This window comes from Orbicella faveolata, unplaced genomic scaffold (assembly GCF_042242905.1).
Source record: "Orbicella faveolata isolate gen_17 unplaced genomic scaffold, um_ofav_v1 contig_47, whole genome shotgun sequence".
NCBI classification, from domain to species: Eukaryota; Metazoa; Cnidaria; class Anthozoa; order Scleractinia; family Merulinidae; genus Orbicella; species Orbicella faveolata.
The window spans coordinates 10223677-10243839 of record NW_028301577.1 but is presented as its reverse complement, the minus strand read 5'-3'; the positions used below and the strand labels follow the sequence as shown (position 1 = coordinate 10243839).

General features: G+C 41.4%; 2 protein-coding genes and 1 pseudogene across 3 annotated transcripts; 2 read left to right on the top strand and 1 right to left on the bottom strand.

The window, feature by feature from the left end:
• Positions 1 to 81: 81 nt before the first annotated feature.
• On the bottom strand, positions 82 to 16457 carry LOC110048427 (glutathione hydrolase 1 proenzyme-like). Of its 2 annotated transcripts, XM_089280614.1 has the most exons (9): positions 15882 to 16457; positions 15580 to 15799; positions 13608 to 14053; positions 13241 to 13433; positions 12404 to 12708; positions 11828 to 11955; positions 3011 to 3201; positions 2208 to 2448; positions 82 to 1210 (listed from the first exon to the last, which is right to left on the bottom strand). In XM_089280614.1, exons 2-9 carry the CDS (start codon positions 15594 to 15596, stop codon positions 941 to 943), a joined length of 1791 nt encoding a protein of 596 aa, XP_089136740.1. In that variant the 5' UTR covers positions 15597 to 15799; positions 15882 to 16457; the 3' UTR covers positions 82 to 940. The 2 variants fall into 2 exon arrangements, with proteins under 2 accessions (XP_089136740.1, XP_020609879.2); XM_020754220.2 differs by lacking the exon at positions 15580 to 15799 and having other exon boundaries at positions 15882 to 16456.
• Positions 3407 to 7891, top strand: LOC149097072 (uncharacterized). Its single transcript, XM_089280613.1, has 2 exons — positions 3407 to 3824; positions 4740 to 7891. The coding sequence occupies exons 1-2, from the start codon at positions 3587 to 3589 to the stop codon at positions 7187 to 7189; spliced, it is 2688 nt and encodes an 895-aa protein (XP_089136739.1). The 5' UTR covers positions 3407 to 3586; the 3' UTR covers positions 7190 to 7891.
• LOC149097071 (14-3-3-like protein) lies at positions 15925 to 19317 on the top strand (annotated as a pseudogene).
• Positions 19318 to 20163: the final 846 nt, after the last annotated feature.

Here is a 20163-nt window from a genome sequence, read left to right as displayed (position 1 = left end):
GTGCCAGTCCGGGGCGGAGAGAGTCGCGCTTGCGGTGAAATTTTAATTTAATGAAAAAGAAAGAAATGACACCAGGAGAGGTTTTAAACACTTTTACCCATTTTATTTACAACTAACGAATTAGAAAAGATCAATTCCTTCAATTGAATTTTACATCCTTACAAACCTTTACTGTATGTGGTACGCTTTGGCTAACCTGACCTGGCTGACCTGTGATTATGGGACTGACCAGGGATGACCGAAGATTAACACGGCATTCAAGGACAAAACTGGACTTCCTTTTACCAAAACGTTTGACAAGGAAACAATTCATCATGTAACTTATCGATTCGTGATTTAAACTAGCTAGATCAGTTTTCTGATATAATGTAGCATAAAATTCCATCGCTTGGGAACAAATTGCCCCACCAAATTGTGTCAGGTGACAGATAAAAACTGAGCAAAATGTTTGAGGCCTGTTTTTGAATACAGTGAAACCTGTATTAAGCGGACACCCTCTATTAAGCGGACACCAGCTTGAGTCCCTAAATTTTCTACCCACATTTACTGTGAAATAAGCCAGCATTCAGTAGACACCTCTGTTAAGCGGACGCAGACAGCTGCATTGAGCCATTTTGTTGCACAAAACCTGCAATAAGCGGACACGTCAAGGGCTTTTTACTTTTAAAAGCTCAGCTCAGACTCCTTTAACATTGTTCAGCGATGTCGTTTAAAAACTAAGTGGATTATTCCAGATTGATGCATCGACTGCCAGCTGGAACAAAGTGCTATGACCAGTCTTTGATCTTACTCTGTGTCACACTGTGTTACAAAAGGGTTAATAATTAACTATTATTGCAAAAGATATTAGAACCAGCTTTGAACGGACACCCTGTATTAAGCGGACACTAGTGAGTGTCCCAAGGGTGTCCCCTTAAAACAGGTTTCACTGTATTCTTATTCAAAATCCATCTGGCCATCCATATTTTCTCGGGTCACTTTTCCCATAGATTTCTTCGTCCTTGTCTCTAACCACCGCCTGTACAACGGCAAAGAAAGCCTCCTCTGAGATGTTATGTTTGCGGGCTCTCAAACCGTCTTGAATGTTCTGGGAGATGGTGTAAGGAGGCTTTTCGATCATGACCGTATTTGGAAAGAGTTGGTGATGGACGCGTGGATAATCGACTGCACTTGAAATACCACGTGACAACCACAGCTCGTTGACGACTACCTGCAAATAAAACGGAAAAAAGCTGGAAATATCATATTATCACATTACTATAGGCGAATATTTACTGACGTCATTGTTTACATTTTTGCTAATCGAGACACGACTTCACACAGAGAAAGCATAGTGCTGGATACAAACTGACTTCAAACATTGACAGAGCTTGTTAACCAATTAACCCCCTAAAATTTCACCAAAAAATGCCGTTTTTAACCGTTAAATCAGTTTTTTTGCTGCCATGACGCTAAATGAGCCTCAGTTTTGCTGAAAAACCCATTATATTTTTCACCAAAGGGATAAATTTCCCGAAGATCAGGCGCAAAAATGTACAAAAAAAAATGTACAAAATATCACCTTTCGCCTCATGGATCCACAGCTATTTTGACAATGTTATGACGAAATTCATGATCAATAACAGGACAGACGCATGAAAAACTGACGTCAATTTGTTAAGGGTGGCAAAAACGCTATTAAGCTTTTGAGTTTTTAAATCCGCGTCGCACAAAAAGTTTTTAATACATATCGGGCTCAAATTTCTTGGGACAGTTAATCGTGCTATGCCATTTCAGTATCTGGAACTGATATTATTGTCAGGGATGGCGGAGCGTATTGTGAATTGGGGGGGGGGCTTACAAGTGCTAACTTGTTGGGGGGGGTCTGGAGATATTCGTTTTATGGGTTTTTAATTAATATTTTATGTATTTTGTGCTTGAAATTGGGGGGGGGGGGCGCTAAGCCCCCGAATCCCCCCGGCTCTATCTTCCCTGATTGTAACTATGTCAAAAACTGAATTGCTTTGACTAATGAGGCAAATATTGTAAACAACGATTCCCCTATATGAATTGAGCGTTTACTTAAATGTGATAATCTATTCAGTAAAAAGATTATCATGCACTTGTATCAACTTCATTTAGGTATTTTGTCTTGCTAGGGAGCCAAAAAATTAGCACTACGTGATTTGTACTTTGTGCTCGGTCAGCGGTTATCTAAGATCACTTACGAGAGAAACCGCTGTCGTTATAAGCGGTCCTCCAGAAGCACCCGCGACCAGTCTCACTCGGCCACTTCTGTCAGTGAAAATAACAGGGCTAATAGAGGACTGGGGCCTTTTTCCGGGTTTGATAAAGTTGCTCTTTGAAGGCGGGATGTCATCAGGGTTGAGCTGGCCTGGGGTCGAGAAGTCTCCCATCTCGTTGTTGTAAATTATTCCAGTGATCCTGGAACGGTATTTACATCCAAAGCTGTCGCAACAAATACACAGCAAATAGTTTTGCATTAGTTTCCTCCTAGTTAATAGGGGAGAATGAAGCCTAAGAAACTTTAAAGGGGTAAACAAAGATATGCCAAGATAGAAGTCCATCTTTTGTTTTGCGTTCATACGCTATGCAAGAAAACTGCAAAAACATTTTAGCCACGAAAGTGAAAGATCTCTTGTCAAGACCTTTTTTGTGTCTACCAACTAAGAGCTGGCAAGCTCCTTTAATTTCACAACTGCTTAAGTCGTGTACATAACTGCTATGATCATTCATGTCTTTACATCTCTCTCCACCTTTCAAATACATGATCTTTTATATATTTACTTGCAAACAAGAAAGGTGTCGCCATTTTGTAGACGACCTACAGCCACATGGCCAGCCGCGCCACTGTCACAACAGCTCAGCCAATCAGATTGCTTGTTATACTTATGGAAGTTCCCAGTACGAGCCACAACATTCTCATTTTTCCTGTTATACTTTATTACGGGTTTATTGTACTGTGTACTGATAAGAGTCACAGCATTCCCATTTTGCTGATTATACTTACTGGAAGTTTATAGTAGAGGTAAGGGCCACAGCATCACCTTTCGGAGATAGCACAGAAAGATGTGAGGTTCCGTAGTCCTCCTCAAAATGAAAGTTTCCGCGGTAATACGAAGCGTTGCTGTGGGTTTGGTTATCCCAAATCTTCCGTCTCAAGATCTCGGCAAAAGTTTCGTTCGTCATCTTGGCGACTGTCTGCAAAAAAAGTAAAGGAAGTGTCAGTGAAAATACAGTTGACTCCCAGCAAGAGAGGATAAACTTCAATTCATCCAAAGAAGGGCAAGAGATTTAATCTCCACGCTAGGGAGGGGATCGGTGGGAGGCGCGGTGGCCTTATGGTTAGTGTGCTCGACTCCGGAGCGAGCGGTCTGGGTTCGAGCCCTGGCCGGGGACACTTTTAGGTCTCACGGAACGGTATCCTACCCCTTGGACCGCTGATGCCCAATTTTTTGTGACATGCGCAGAGTACTTTTTTTTGGGAAACTGCTGTTCGTAGGGATACGCGGGCTCAACTCGCTGATGTTTACATTCAAGCTCACTCAAGCAAATTATTTTAAAATTGCAACAAAATGTCGAGCAGATGGGACGAAAAAGAGTTCACGGCAGTCATTTTTCCCGGTTAAATCAACCGTCAGTAAAGAAGAAGAAAGAAATTACCGATGAAAACGTGAAAAAAATAGCTGCAAGCAGTGTCCGAGTAGAATTGAAAAACCTGTCGAGCGAGGAAAAAATCGACAAACTCGAGCGAGACTGTAAACGCCTACAGTGTGAAAGTGCCGGCCTGAAGAGGACAATACAAACTCTACGACGAAGTATAGGTAAGTGTCTGCTCAAGTAGTCATCAAGCCGTCTATAAATCTCCTAAAAAGTGTTTCTTAAAGCTTCTGAATTACCAGTAAAAGCCGCTTTCCCACAAATACATTAAAAATTCGTGGCGATGTCAATTAATGCGAGTTTCGATGTTGTCACTAAATTTTTTAAACTCAAACTTATTTAACGTAATAATATATTACCACTACAAGGGGTCAAGGAATACTTAAAACGAAAATAGTTTTAAAAAGTTTGTAAAATGAAGCAAACTAAATGGTATGGTCACATAGGACACGGCTGTGTCAAAATACCAAACTTGAAGCGGCGATTTTGGCGATCGAGTTGGACACCGAGTTCCGAAGCAGACAAAAATTTAATAACATACTCTGGACTGGATATCACCGCTTCGCAAAAAAAGGGCTCCTTCATAGCTGGGTACGCAGTAAACAAGATTTGAATCGCAGCTAAATGCTCTTTTAAAAAAGTCTGCTTGCTCGAACCATTGCAAAATGTTCAAAATTAGATAGATATTTAGGTTATTTTTAATTTTCTGTGGCCGGCCGGCTTTCGTGTATTACGCCAGTACTTCAGGTACTTTCGTAGGTTCATGTTAACAGCCTTTTAACCAAAAGCGACCGACAAATTTTAGTCTAGTCGTAAATTTTGTGAGAATGCAATTTTTCCCCAAAGGGTTTGTCTGCCTTTCGTTTTGTAAATTCGCAAGTCAACATCTCGACTCGATATAAGCGGACCGCCGAGGAAACAGTAACTTTCAGAAATCCACACAAGTACACTGTATACTTAAGTTTTTCTATCCTTAAATTTATTGTTTAAAAAAAAAGACAAAATACAAGTAAAACTTGTAAGGCCCTATTTATCATAGTAAGGAACAGTTTTTAATTATGACATTTTCATATTTACAGTATTTTTGAGAAGAATTAACAATGACCTAAGGAAAGATGTCTTGAAGTTACAAAGTGAAGCAAAGAAGCGTGAAAGAACTTTGAAGTCTACTGAATTGAAAACGAAACAAGTCGGTAACAAACTACGAGGGACAAAATCTGCTTCCACAAAGCTGAAAAGACAATTAAAGGAAAATGATGAAAATGTAAAGAAACCTAGGTATTCCCTTGTGGACACATTTTCTCATGGCAAAAATGGAACAAATCGTAGAACAGTCATGTTTATGGCCTGCATGAGATATTTACAGCATGCATGTTTGCTTTCTAGCCAAAAGACACCCATTGCATTACATCTAATTTTCAGTATTTTATTCAACTGTAGCCCCCCAACAAATGTTGTTGTCTCGCCATCCACACTGGCAGACTGGAATATCCTATTAGGGGAGGCCGATAAACTGATATTACGCAAAAGATTTGCAAGTAGCCAATATGATTTCCATGTATGGAGTGATGACTCCAACAAAGGTGGCGAAGAGCGGCACATTGTAGGTGTCCACACCTGGTGCCCAGAGATCAATGAACCCAGGGCATATGTCCTTGGTAACAGTTTGACAGCGAGTGGGTCAGGAAAACACCAGTCTGATGTAGAATATCATGTTGTTCATGATGAATATGGCATAACTAATGTTTCAGGTTTGGTTGGGGATAATGCCTCAACCCAGAAGGGGAAGGCTAATGGTTTAATAGCAAATAATTCAAGGGTTTTTGAAAAGGACATGTTCTTTGTTGGATGTTACCCCCATGTCCTGAACATTATGTTAAGAAGGATGTGCCAAGCTGGGTTTGGGGCCAAGGGTGACATGAATAACAACCATGTATTGCAACTACTTTATAAGGTATCTTGGCTTCATCATGAACGCCCAAGTCAGTACAAATCAATGTATGTATCACTAGGAATCTTAAGTAAAGAGCCACCCCTTCCCCAGTCCTTTATTGACACGAGGTGGACATACTATTATGAGACACTTCAATGGCACTTGAAGTATGGTAAAGCCTGTCTACAACTTGGAGAGAGTGTCCTGGAAAGAATGCCAAAGTCAGACAGCCACTACACAGTGTGGCAGAATGTTATCAAGTTGAGCTCCTGTCCAATGATTCAAGTGGAAATTAAGTTTTTGTATGAGTTTCTTGACAAGTTTCTTATTCCATCTCTCAATGCATCACAAGCAACAGATCAAGAACTTGGCTTCTCCAGTGGATACCTGGCACGATTATGGCCAGCAACTGTCCTTAAACATCATGAAACATTAAGTAAAATGTTGATGTCTCCATCAGCATATTTTCCTTTAACTGAGCAGCAGATGAAGATGTCACTGAAGGATCCTGCAGCCATCAACCACTTTCGTCAGGAAGTGCAGAGGCCAATGTTGCAAGAAGCACTTAAAGTTGTTAAAGACCATGGATCAGAGTGGTTGTCCTTCCCCAAGTTATTTGGAATTGGAGCTGATCCAAGATACCAAAGTTCTTTCTGGTATTCTGTTTTGAAGGCTCTTGAAATTCCTGTCATGCTGTCAACTGAAAGAGAAAAAGAAAGCAGGTCAGTGCAAAATTTCTATGTCCACGGACAAAATCTTCACACATTGGTTTGTAAGGACAGAACTGGTTTAGTTAAATGGGCAGAAATCTGGAACTTGAAGGAACCAAAACTACTGAATGATATCAAAAGAGTTGCAACATCACCACAGAGTAGTCTCATCAGTAAAGAAGCTAACCCCCACCTTTTCGAGTTCTATGCCAAACACATTTTCAGTATTCCTGTGAACAATGTAATTGCTGAAAGGCAGTTCAACCTTTCACAACTTTATCTTCAAAACAACATGTCAGAGCTGTCAAAACAAGCCTCGATAACATTTGTTGAGAACATACTTCACAGTGGAAAAAACAACAACCGCACCACTGAAGCAGCAAGAGAAGTACATGAAGAGAGAATGAAGGCATATGCAAACATGCTGACCTCAGACCTTTTGCAAGAGGCAAGAAAGAAGTTAAATATGATCCGAAAATGTGAAAACCATGGGCCACTGACTGCAAAAGATGTATATCCCAAAGCTTGGGAAGCAAGGAAACTAAATAGCAACACCTCAAGCATGATCCAGTCCCTCAAAGCTGAAGGCCACAAACTTGAACTGCAGTGGAAAGCTTCCACCAAAGGCACATCACAATTGGAAAACCAGAGGTCATTCCGGCCAACTGTCATTACAGAATTCAGAACAGCTGGAAAGGTTCCATCTCTAATGCAACTTGCAGCTACTGAGGTATGGGGTTATGGACAGGAACTTTCAACACATGACTTACCAAGAGAATGCCAGTTCTTCGTACAAAACCTGCCAAACATTGTACAGTCTTTGAACATTGATCTTCCATCCACATTGGACATGCATACCACCCAGTTTCCTATACAAGAAGAATGAAAGTCAAATATGGGGTGGCTCTTTCTAAAAAGGTACTTTCACAAAAAGATTATTTTCAATTGTAACAATTTCATACTAAACAAATGCACTTCAACTATGTTCTATCTGAGATTCAGATAAAGTAATTAGTTTGTGGGGAGTCTTACCCATTTGTAAAATACAAATTGTTGCAGTGTAAATAATAGTGATCATAAATATCAAAATACTTCTGAGTGATTATAATGTAATGCATGATTACTGTAGAGTTGTACAGTCAGCAGTTTACAGTGAATGTGAATATAAAAATACTTCTGAGTGATTATAATGCATGATTGCTGTAAAGTTGTACAGTCGGCAGTTTACAATGGATTTGAACATACATAATTGTTTTTCATTATCATTCATATGGGGCAGTTGTTTAAAACTAGCATGATAAGTAAGCCGCATAATTTTCACAGTAAAAATGTAAGTATTGGTAATTTTTAACGTAAAGTTTGCTTAAAATTACACAAGAGTGTAGCTTGTATAAGATAAAATAACATAAAGCAGTGTACTAATGTACATGAGGTACCATGTTGCATGAGAGAAAAAACAAGGTAGAAAGGAATCGAAAGTAGCCTAATATAGTGGAATGTAAAGCAGAGCAGTGTTTATTAAAACCTGATGTAACTGATAAAACGCACAACAGACTGAATAATTTTATTCCCTCCCAAAATATGAAAATGTTATCAACAGCGGGATGTCTAAACAAGACCACCTTTATTCAGAACATTAAAAATGAAAGTGCCTATTATGCTGGAAAAAATCATTACTGGAATACCAAACAGTTGTTGTGGCTTGCTAATCAATACTAGCAGGGGGTAACTATTTGCATTTACCTGAAAGAATGGAGCGTGAACTCACCTCTCGTAGCCTCGAATTTAACATCTCCCAAGCTGTCTCCGTGCGCTTAGTGCATTCAATATTTATTTCACTACAATATCTTGGACGCGCGGGGAAAAAGTTGAAATAACTTCAAGAGCAATCAGTCTAGGCCTCCAGACCTTCATTATCCAGGAAACTAGAAGGCAAATCTCCAATTTCACCGTTTCGGTTTTTCGACATCACCGCCTCTGCCCGCTGAGGACGGCAAAAAAGTAAAAAAATACGTATTTCTGCCACTTACGCGACGAAAGAGAAAAAATTAAAACGGTAGAACTTTCAGCCGTGTCCCATTCTTCCTTCTTAGCACGTCTATGGGCCAAAAACTTCGCGTCGGAAGACGATATTCAGCCAAAAAGTTTACAATAATTTGACTGGAGCAAGTGTTTCCGAGAAACGGTTCAACTGCGCATGTCATAAATTTTTTCCTGCTGATGTACTGCAAACCATTCCGTGAGGCCTAACTTTGTTGTGTTCTTGGGCAAGACTCTTTACTCTATCTCACAGTGCCTCTCTCCACCCAAGTGTATAAATGGGTTCCGGCGAACTTAATGCTGGGGGTAACCCTCCGATGGACTAGCATCCCATCCAGGGGGGAGTAGAAATAGTCGCTTCATGCTACTGAAACGGGGATAAGCTCACCTTTAGCCATCGGCCTTATTCTCAAGTTAGTCCCTCTCGAGTTATTTTTAAACATAATACCCAGTTCTTTCGCGGCTAATTTTACCACTCGCGCTGCGTGGATGTTTTCGTGAAAATTCGTGGATGTTTTCGTGAAAATTCGTCCAAAACCGTATGAGCTGTCCATGTGAGCTAAAAGCGCGTCAAAGGATTGATTTCTCTGAAGTTTCCTTCCTCGAACTCGGTAACTCAAACCTCTCTCTAACTCGAAGTCATCTTGTATCTCTTCAGGCCATTTTCTTTATAAATTTACCCTCGATAACTCGAACCTCATATTCGTCAATAATGTGTTCAAAGCTCTCCAGAATCATAGAAGTGAACTGGCTGTAAGGCGTCATATTCTGTTTGCGGAAATTTATTCCCGTGGAGAAAAAATGTTTAAATTACATTATATCAAGAGGATAATTAACAATTATTCCATGCGCGCGCGTTGGATATGAGATGGTAAATAGCCAACGAGGCCCGTAAGGCCGAGTTGGCTATAACCAATCTCATATCCAACAAGCGCGAATGGAATAATTGTTTTATTAAATTCGGTGCGTTTGTATTCTTGGAAATATAGCTTAATTTTATTGGGTTTTAATTTTACAAAACGACCGGAAGTCGATGTGACAAAAACAACAACAAGTGGGAAATCACATGACATGCGCGCCGTTTGTAAAATTAGTTGAATGAAAAATTTGAGAGCGAAGCAAACGAATTTGCTGAATGAAATTGCAATCAAATAGAATTCAAGAAACGTCTATCAAATGAAGGAGATATAACCTTGGCCAGAAAGTTTGAAAAGCGTTCGAGTTCGAGTCATGGAGAAGAGCTAAATAATTGTGCACTTGCACATTGCCATCGTAATAATGCTGCGGAAAACTTTGATCGCCATGTGACACAGACGTTGTGCCAAAATTATTCTCGACAAGATCTCTCTCAGGATTCCCTTGTTTTGAAAGCCTTGGCATTTCGAGCTGTATGTGTGGAGCTCATTGTTGGTCAGTTTTAGAGTCAAGGACAGAAACTATCTTAGCGTCAGATTCATCTTCAGAATCTCCGAGGCCACCCCGGTGGTTTTTCGTGGCTGGTAAAGAACCGGGCTTACTTCGGTTCAGCTCAAAACACTCAGCTCCTTGAGGTGTATTTCGCAAGGACAGAATTGTTGGCGCTAGCTGTCGTTGATTCTCTTCGTCGTCGTCGGCCAAAAAAGAGACTGAGATAAAACTAGGTCGTCCTCTATAGCTGTGCGGGATTCTTGCTCTCGGCCGATCCGAGCTTGCTTAGTCGAACAGTTTCCTCATCTGCTCATTGGAAACTGGTTTCTTATGGACTACGCCGGCAATTATGCCTGTTTTCCTGCGGCCTTTTACAAATGCATATGCTCTAATAATTTATTTGCCTGGTCAGAGATAATGGAAAACGGTTTGTTGTGCGGCGGCGTGCGAAGGAAATGATCAACTGGCGGCTTTAATGGATTTAATCAATGAACTTTTGCAATACGTGTCATCTTTCTTCCTCGCAGACGCGTAAAAACACTTCAACCGAACATTCAGTTCTTCTTTTGACATTTCTTATATCGGTTTCGAAAATTTGGTGCCACCAGGACTAGCAAGCCATTCTGTTCAGGTAAAATTTGTTTTTGTTACATAATCTTCATGAATGCGTAAAATCTCGCCGGTCATATTTTAATTTTGCAACTTTAAGGGAAACTTAACGTATACGTACCGTTAAATAATCTTATCTCGAGTTTTGTGGCTTTTTTGTTGTTACTGGGTCGGCATTGTCCATAATTTCCTGTATTTGCTGTGTAGATAGCTCACCGAATATGCTTTTTTTCATCCATTTTTTTTGTCGACGAACCTTTGCTTCACGCGAAAAAGCTCATGCCGAGCGACATTTGCTGCTTTCATTTCCATATAAGGTCAAACGCAGGTATAATGGCTGGTAACCGAGATCCAGTGAACCAATCAGAAAGCTAGAATTGCATTATCCGAGGCTGAGAATTTAATAAACGGAGTTAAATCCTTCGTATAGACCTTATTCCTGAAGGAATCCCTCTCAAGTTATTTTCAAGATGATTTCTGGTTTGAGAAATCCCAATCCTGGCCTGTGACGAATTCGATTTAGCTCACACGGTCAGTCCAATTCAATGCAATTTCATTTTATTTTCTTACATAGTTAAAAGAATTGCTTGCCCCCGCAACCAGAAAGAAAAGACAAAGAAGAGAAAAAGACACGCATTTTCATCCTTAACAAAGCGTCTATGCAACGCGCATGATAATATCCGCGGAAGAAGTGGGTACCATATCTTAAAATAGCTCAATATTGGGGATTCACTCTGTTACTCTTTATCCTCTCCTAATTACATGTCTATCGTAAAGTGTATACATGTATATTAAGGACTGAGCTTGTTTTTATGAGGGTCTTTTTTTCCGGGAGAGGAGAATTTTCTGTTTTGAAAATGGTCAGGTTGTATTTAAAGAAATATTTCTCAAACTCATTAATAATTCATCAAGTTAAAACAAAGAATATCACAACCGTGAAGGAGGTTTGAATACCCGGTCTTAATTAGCATAGATTTTCAAGATTTTACTTTTCCATTTACTCCTTAGTTTTTGTTTCGATTGAGAAGATATATTAAAAACTCGAGACAATGTTTCATCGGCTATCCAAACACCTCGAATTTCGTCGAAAAATACTCCGCTGCGCGTTGTATTTTCAACTCTCTTCTCGTTGTTTGGATATTCCGATGAAACACTGTCTCTCGTGTTTGATATATTACATGAAACACGAAATACAGTGTTTGCCCACACTTCCAAAGACCAAGAAGAGAGTTGAAAATTCGACGCGTAGCGGAGTAATTTTTGACGAAATTCGAGGCGTTTGGATAGCCGATGAAACACTGTCTCGAGTGTTTAATATATCTTCTCAGTCGAAACTAAAACTAAGGAGGAAACGGAGAAACAAAATCGTAAAAATCTATGCTAGTTAAGATCACACATCTAAACACCGTCACGGTCATGATTTCCTTTGTTTAAACTTGATGATTTCCCTCTGTTGTAACTCTATTACCTCGTTCATACCATCATTAAAGGCCGGGTCGCCAAGGAGTGATCGCCACGAATAACCAAACTTGAAAGCCTCGATTACACGATGAAACGTCAAAGGAGAATCACGTGACTCTGCTGTCATGTTGTAACCTGTGACAAGAGAGAACCCGCATCAGTGCATGTATAACTGATATCGATCTTTGTCGTATGGCAAGAAAACAAGTTGCATACATATGGCCTGTGTCGCATGACTCTGTGGACATGTATTGAACGGAATTAAGTAGAGAGACAAGTGTTGGAGTAGGCGCGGTGGTGAGAGCGCTCGCCTTCCACCAATGTGGCCTGGGTTCGATTCTGGCCCGGTGCCATATGTGGGTTGAGTTTGTTGTTGGTTCTCGCCGAAGGGGGGTGGGGGTGAGTGGGGCTTGTTTCGGTCAACAAACAGCTTGCGCTAAAGCTCCTTAAATTACAAATTGTACGCTCGCCAGAACAAATCGCTGCATTAATTCTAACAAATCAGTTGTAGGATTGATTGTTATTTATAACAAATTATGGGGATGCTACATCCCCACATATACTTATCTACACAAAAACAAACCTTTAAGAATGTTCAATATGAGAGTTATCACTGGCCCGCTTGCCGGTGGCGGGGCCGTATACCATGTCATATCACCCAGCTGGTTAACTAGGGCCTTCCTTCTGATGACTTTGTAGTCTCTCAGGTCCTGCGAGGTGACGATCCCGCCGCGTCTTCTGATGTCCCGAACGATCTTCGTTGCCAACGATCCGTTGTAGAAGCTCTCGGGATGATCCCGTATCTCCTCGAGGGATTTCGCGTATTGTGGGTTAGTGATATTGTCTCCAAACTGTCTTAGGTTTCCTTTCTTATCGAACAATAACTCTCTAAAAAACAAACAAATAAACAAACTAAATTATATTGTAATGATTCCATTCATAGCCTGCGTAACAAGCGTTCCCGTACAAAGAGATTTTCCGCATTCTGGCCGCGCCTAAATTGGAGCGAGAGCAAAAATTCGACGTAGCAGGGGGTGGTGGGGCGAGAGAGGAAAAGCCCTTTGTACGGGGACGCGCGCTTGCTACGAAGGCTATTCCATGCAGTGCCCACATTCCAGTGAATCTCTCCTCGATATTAAACGCTTCCCATATCGAGGGTGTTTTTTTTGTAAGCGTCCCATACTCTTATTTCAATCAGTGAACTTCTCAACAACTTCTCGTCCAATATCGGTACCTAGCGCTCTGAGTTTGGACGGGTTTTGAATAGTAAAGGATTTGTATTTCCTCAAAAGCTCTCTGTCCCCAATAGGCGCCCTTCCTGTGGTACCAAAAATAAATGAACGCTAAATATTGCAATTTTGCACTAAATTAAGCGGCTGTAAGGTTTTGGAATTTATTGATGGAAAATTAATAGACTCACTTCAAGCCTGGATCTTTCCTGATGTCATTTTCTGATTGAACCATTGTCTTGTAAAGCGCTTGGTTTATAAGGAAGCCATACTTAGCCTTATCGATCGCCGGTTGAACCAGCTGTTTCCATGGTAACCGTCCATACGATAGCCAGGCTGTGTAGTAACCGCGCACCTCCCCTGGGACGCCTGTGGCTAATGTGCCTAAGAAACAAGAAACCCAAACAATCAAACGTCACGCAATGAAACCTCAATGACATATTAGGTCACTAGGGTAGTAAAACACCCAAATGGTAACAGTAAGCTAAAAGGATCGTGGCTTAAGGTAACGTGATTCAAATGGTCCCAAGTCACTCGCCGTCACTCCACCTTACTCACTGTTCAATTCTTTGTAACTTGCGTTTTTAAACATGTCTTCCGTAGCTTTGGCTGGAGCACTTTCTCTGAAGTCGAACACCTCAGCGACTCGGCCTCTACGATTGTAAACGAGCATAAATCCACCGCCTCCGATCCCCGTCGAGTGCATATTGATTACCCCTACACATAGCATCGCAGCAATGGCCGAATCCACGGCCGAACCGTTTTCTTGAAGAATGTTCTTTCCGATGTGCGAACACGGTCCCGCGTCGGATGCCACGCTCGCGTGCTTGTACGGCCCGCCAAGCGAGTCGGGATACCCGGGAGGGCTGATCTCGTGCAAAGGGTTCCTGGTGAACCAGTAAGCGAGAAAGATGCCGATGGCGACCACAATCGCGACAAAAGCAACAACAAGAGCAATTGCCCACAATCGTTTTCTCTTGATGTCCGATTCAGAGCCAGACATTCTGTGAAGAAACAACAAACACAGCTAAATGAGCTGCCACTCCCACGAACATGGTAGTGGTGAGAACGTGCTGGTGAAGGCTAGCCGCAGATCATATTTCACAAAAAAAGGGAGATTGTTTCTTTTTAATTTAAACTAAAACAAAATTCACTCATGTGATTGGCTAATATGCGACAGTGTACGCGTCATGCATATTATCTCATGTTATGGATATGGACGGTAACAGTGTGCGCGCCACATCTGTTATTTAGAAGGTCTTAGACGGTGTAATATAACAGTATGCTTCATTTGCGTGCGTTGCTTTTTGTACAGCGGTGTACTTCAGTAGGCTCTTTTTCATGTTGATCAAAAAAAAAAAAAAAATTCAACGGTAATATTTTATGTTCATCAAGACTTTTAACCAGTATTTATAGCTCGACATAAATTTTGTTATAGTTTTGATTCATCGGCAGCAGGACCTCGTTTTCGGCCAGTGTAAAACTCAGTCCGCGGACTGCGGACTGTACATGTAGACTGAGGGTCGAGGGTAAAATGCAGATTGAAGGTAAAATGCAGACTGCAGACTATAGACTTCTTAACTGAATCGTGTTGTCACCTCTATCATTGAGAACTAACCGTAAACAGGCTAACCAGAGCGTTATTTTAACCTGAGTGATATTCAAGCTAACCGGAGTGCAGACGTCCACTACGATTAGTCTGAATAACACTATTTATGGTTAGCACTCGATATTGGGGAAATAACACGATATATCCTGAAAAATTATGCAGTCTGCATTTTGCCCCGGGGGGTATAGTACTCCCAGAAAAATTGGGGGCAGTGCGCAGCCCGCTTCCCAAAACCGTTATCCTATTTATGACCAAAATATGCGATTTTCCCTACTCTATTTATGACCTGAAAAAGGAGCTTCTTTTAAAAAATGTATACAGTTCAAGACTAGGGTGCAAAAGAAAAAATGCCCTGTTTATGGCCAAAATAGCCAAATCGATATCCTATTTATGACCAAAACGGCTGAAAACCCTACCCTTTGGGACTGCACATACTTATATGGCCCGTATAAGGGAGTACCCCCCTCCCCGGATTCTTTATTTTACCCGCGATCTGCAGTCTGCCGTCTCCGTTTTACACTGACCGACCTCGTATAAATTCTGACTGTAATCATAACGGACCGAATTGGAGTCCACTTAATTATCCACTCAGTCCTATAAACATTATTTTAACTATAACCAAATTCACGAATGTTGCGTGACAATCCAGTCGAGAATGTCATTTACAAGTCACGGATGCAGTGTAATCCGCTGCCACGGATACCGGGCACGGATATATAGGATAACTCTTGTTGTACACATATCTCAATGCACTGTTTGTACTTCGTTGCTTGCACTGTGTTAGATCAAGCATAAAAATTTCGGTCCATTTCTTTCCTAATCAAACATTGGTGAATTAAATTTGCCAGCTCCTGGAATCGAAATATTTTAGAACAAAGTGAATATTTGAGTTCCGGCGTAACAAAATACAACCGGGAATACCTTGAGAATATTTTCATCGATTCGACGTTTTGACGTGTTTCGAGCTTTCTTTGTACTACCGTTAACTAATGGACTCGAACTGCTCCAAATCTGCGCCAATAATCAGCAGGTTTTTTTTATGATCGACGAGTAGCGTTCAGCGTTTCGCCTCACTTGCGACATCGTGCAATGACTTCGCAAGATTTCCTTCCCGGTTCTTTAAGTTCCTTACTTTGAAACTCTTCAATAAATACAAAGATAGTACGGGTACACATTCAGTAAAGCATCGCACTTAAAATGAAGTAAATATTCGGACAACTTACTCAACGAGGTCAATTTCTGAGACGGAGTTTTCTGCCATGAATGATGGACCTTCCCAAGCTCGTGACTCACATCACGCGATCAGCAATTGTGTGACGAATTGAATGTCATGTCAACACGCATGGCAGCCGTGTTTCCGGAGAATCTTTTATTTTTTAATTTTTTTTTTCTGTTAGGTCAATAAAACAGTTAGCAATTGCGGGAAAATGTCACCCAATTTAAAGGGTCATTTTAAAAAAATCAGCAACAAAAGGTTCAATGGAGCTGTATTGTTGCTTTATTCCAAGCTTTCTTTTTTGCTTTACTCAGTTTCTGTGTATACGTATACGCGCTGCCTGAGAATTTGAGCCCGAATACTCTTTGTGCAACGCGGATTTAAAAACTCAAAATCTTACAAAAAAAAAACAAAAAAAAAACGCGCTTTTGCTACCCAGAAATTTCGCAGTTTTTAAAAAACAATTTCTCCTAAAGGAACTAAACATTTTACCATGTACTGCGTTTCACAAGCTCTTTAACTGTTTGGAGTCAATCCATGTCTAACCAGCCTGCGAACGCAGACGTATTTCCGGCTGTCGCTTGTCTCCGCCGAAAATAACGTCTGCGAACGCCAGCCAGGAAACGATATCTGTGACGTAGGAATTTTAAGCCAATCACAGTTTAGCTCAAGTTGCCCCAGAACTACTGCGCGAGGTATTCGCTGCGAGGAGCACTCGAGTTTCATTCTATCGTGGAACCTGATTGGCCAAGGAGAAACAAAAGTCATTACGTCACAGAAATCGTTTTCTGGCTAGCTCGGGTTCGCAGACGTTATTTTCGGCGGAGACAAGCGACAACCGGAAATACGTCTGCGTTCGCAGGCTATGTCTAACAAGATTCCTTCTGTACGCAAACCCGTATGCTAATGAGTCATAAGGTAGACACTGACGTCGGCGAAGAATCCCACCCTCGATAGATTACCACGTTTGAAAACGTGAAGATAACAGCTTTTTTAATTATAGCAAATTTCGCCGAGCAAGTAGAGCGATATGACGGTAAGTATAGTCTGTGATTTGCTTCCCCGAGTATTTGCCCACATTCAGTCAGGGAACACGAACTAATTTCGGCAAATCGTCGGATTTTCTGGTTCTCATTACCCAATCAGAACGTAGCGCGAGCTCTGACGAGCCAACTCCGAACAGTTTCGTGAACAACCTGCGTAGGTTACCATATTCCGGCGAACTGTTTGCTTTTTGTCTTTCACGTTTTGTCGTCAACGAGTCAGTCTTCTCCTTCCTAGATATGATCAAAGCTATGAATAGAGTAGTTCTAATGACCAACGTTTTGGAGACGGAGGAGCGTAATCTGCTGTCCACAGCCTACAAGAACGTCATCGCATTCAGAAGGTCTACATGAAGAATAATCACTGTCTTAGAAGAGAAGCACGAAGACAACGCCAAAAACAAACAATTAGCGAGCAACTATATCGAGAGCATAGAGAAGGAAGTACACGAGATATCCAATGAGATCTTGTAACTGTTAGATGATCATTTGATAAAACACGCTGAAATGGATGAGTCTAATGTGTTTTCCTCAAAATGTTAGTTTTATTGGACTTCATATTTACCTCAGTCTCGCACCAGCGTGTACCATGTTGTCTGAACTATCGAACTTCGCGCTACCTTTCACTCCCTGTTCTTCTTCCTCTCCTAATTCCCCGCCCCCATTAACGCCAGGTTCACGCTCCCCTAACTTCGTCTATAACATTTACTAGCGTTAAGTTCTCACACAAATCTACTTCATCTCACAGTGCCTCTCTACATCATCCCTTCCTCGCGGGTATTTCCTCTAGTTCGCCACGTAATTCGTAACGCAACGCTATGGGCCAATCTCCCTAGGCTACTCTCCCTGTGATGATTTCCCAAAAGTCATCCTAACACAAGGAGGAGGGGTACGAATTACTTGCATCCCATGCCACCAGGATGTGGCGGGGGTGGGGATGCAGTGGAGCGGATTAAACGTTGTGGGGTGAAGTGGAGGGGTGGGGAATGCAGAGAAACGATACTCCGGATCACTGCATGCTCCCCAAACAAGGATTACTTCGGTCTTTCGAGTCGTTACGGGTGGGCTTGTTCACGCTTTACCATTCATCTTTTTTTTTTGTTTCCCGGGAAAGGCGATTACTATCGCTACCTAAACGAGATTCAAAACAGAAACAGTCGCGAACGTCGTGATGATCTTAGAAAGAAAACAGAAGAGGCTTACCGTACCATACGACCTTCGAGGCCGCCAACCAGTTGCATGCACAACCCACACATCCAATACGACTGGGCCTGGTGCTCAACTTCTCTGTGTTCTACTACAAGATCCTTAATTCCCCAGAAACGGCCTTTAAATTGGCGAGGACAGCCTTTGACGAGGCCATGGTTGACAGGGGTCTGATTGAGGACGAGAGCTAGTATACGGAGGGCACGTTGATAATGCAGCTTCTTGAAGGTAATTTGACGCTTTGGACTTCAGAAATGCAGGAAGGTGAGTAACAAGCAACCGTTGTGAAGGAATCGTGAGCACTTCATCTCTCGGATAAGATACAAAGAGTTCAACTCCGAATATTGAAGGGACTTGGTACAATTAAACTGTCCCGATACAATCGAGCCCCGTGTTCTACAAAATACTTGGGTTTAAAAACGCAAAATTTTACAAGGATTGTATGGGCTCGTTGCTTTTGACACCCAGAAACGTTGCAGTTTTTGAATGTCAACATTGCCCTCAATATAACATCCAAAAGACCTCCTAAAGAGCTATAAATTCCACTAATAATTACAAGTTTTGCAAGCTCTTTTGAAAATGTTTGGATGGAGTCAATTCGTAATCTAGTACGATGTCTTCTGTACTCGAGGTTGTATGCTAATCAGGTAATAATCAGCAAAAAATATTCCTTATACGGAGCAGGTCTTACTTCAGTTGTCTGCGCTGGAGTTGACGTTGCAGAGTTTAGATCCCCCTCCCCCCTGATGTATTCGCCTCTACCCCCTAAGGCTTTCTCACCAGCAGCCATACATGAATTTTTCTTCTTTCTGAGGTGGCGAGGATTACTGAGTCATCGACATTCTTCAAATCAGCAAGGCCTAGTTGTTCGAAAATAACGATAATAATAGTAATGATAAGTAACGTAAGATAAGCAATTAGAGACTTCAAGAGAATCGAGGTTCATGCATGTTCCTCCAAGATAGTTCCATTGCCCGTGGCAATTACAAAGGTTCCTGCAAAGGTTAGACGACATGATGTAATCATGTCTTCCGTAGCTTAGGCTGGAGCACTATCTCTGAAGTCGAAAACCTCAGCGCGTTGGCCAATACGGTTGTAAACGAGCATGAATCCACCGCCTTCGGACTGTTCTTCGACTCGAAATGCGGTGGATCGCTTTTAAAGAGACTGTCACTCAACACTTCATACTCATAGAAGTTCAAGTAGAGACGAACCACTGGTCAGGCAAGTTCTAATTGAGACAAACAACTTGTTTCACGTGTAGAATAATTCGTCTGTAAAATTTTGATTCTCCCTCAGCTCCCTTGACAGAATTGAATTGTACTGTTGACAAAATTAAGTTGAGGGTCCACCCTCCGCGTGCGGCCTTGGTTGGTATACGTAAACACGTGACCAGCCGTACCCAGGGTACTTTCTCGAGTGAGGAAGAGAGAGGAACCTGGGATCGAGGTTGTAACTGGACAGTGTATACGTTATGTATGCAATGGGCGCGCGCGCCGTTTATGTGATTAGGAATGGTAATAGGACTGAGTGGAGTACAAATTTACGGTCTACGAACTAGACGGGAAGAGATCTAAACAAATATACAGCATTTGCCGAACAATTCACTGCTTTACTCTCTACACATTATTCTTAACATTTCAGGTGAATAAAAACGTACTTGTCTTGTTGATCAACATAGTTTTACTACTGGCAATTCGCATATTTAAGGTAGCTGAACACAGTTTTTGATACCTGTGTTTCATTCACCTTTTTCTCTAAAACCCTTGATCTCTCGGTCACCAAAAATGGCAGCAAGCAAGTTAACAACATAAACTTTGTTTTTTTGATGGTTAAGCTGACGTATGTGCCGTTGCCATGGCAACAGGAATAAAAATAAACAGATCTTTAAAATCGGTTTTGTTTATTTGTAGAAAATCTAGTCATTAGATTTTCTTTATAATTTGCATGCAACAAGCTTGTAACGATTCTCACAAGTTAACACCATTTTGCTAATAATTTAACAGAGAGATCTTTAATTATCCGTTGTTGAAGGTTCAC

Coding starts and splice junctions, on each gene's coding strand:
- LOC110048427 (XM_020754220.2), bottom strand. CDS start 15,919: ATGGCAGAAAACTCCGTCTCAGAAATTGACCTCGTTGA. Junction 11,956..12,403: donor CATATTGAACATTCTTAAAG/GTTTGTTTTTGT, acceptor CTCTTGTCACAG/GTTACAACATGACAGCAGAG. Junction 2,449..3,010: donor ACCTCTACTATAAACTTCCA/GTAAGTATAATC, acceptor TTGTTGCGACAG/CTTTGGATGTAAATACCGTT.
- LOC149097072 (XM_089280613.1), top strand. CDS start 3,587: ATGGGACGAAAAAGAGTTCACGGCAGTCATTTTTCCCGGTTAAATCAA. Junction 3,825..4,739: donor AACTCTACGACGAAGTATAG/GTAAGTGTCTGC, acceptor TCATATTTACAG/TATTTTTGAGAAGAATTAAC.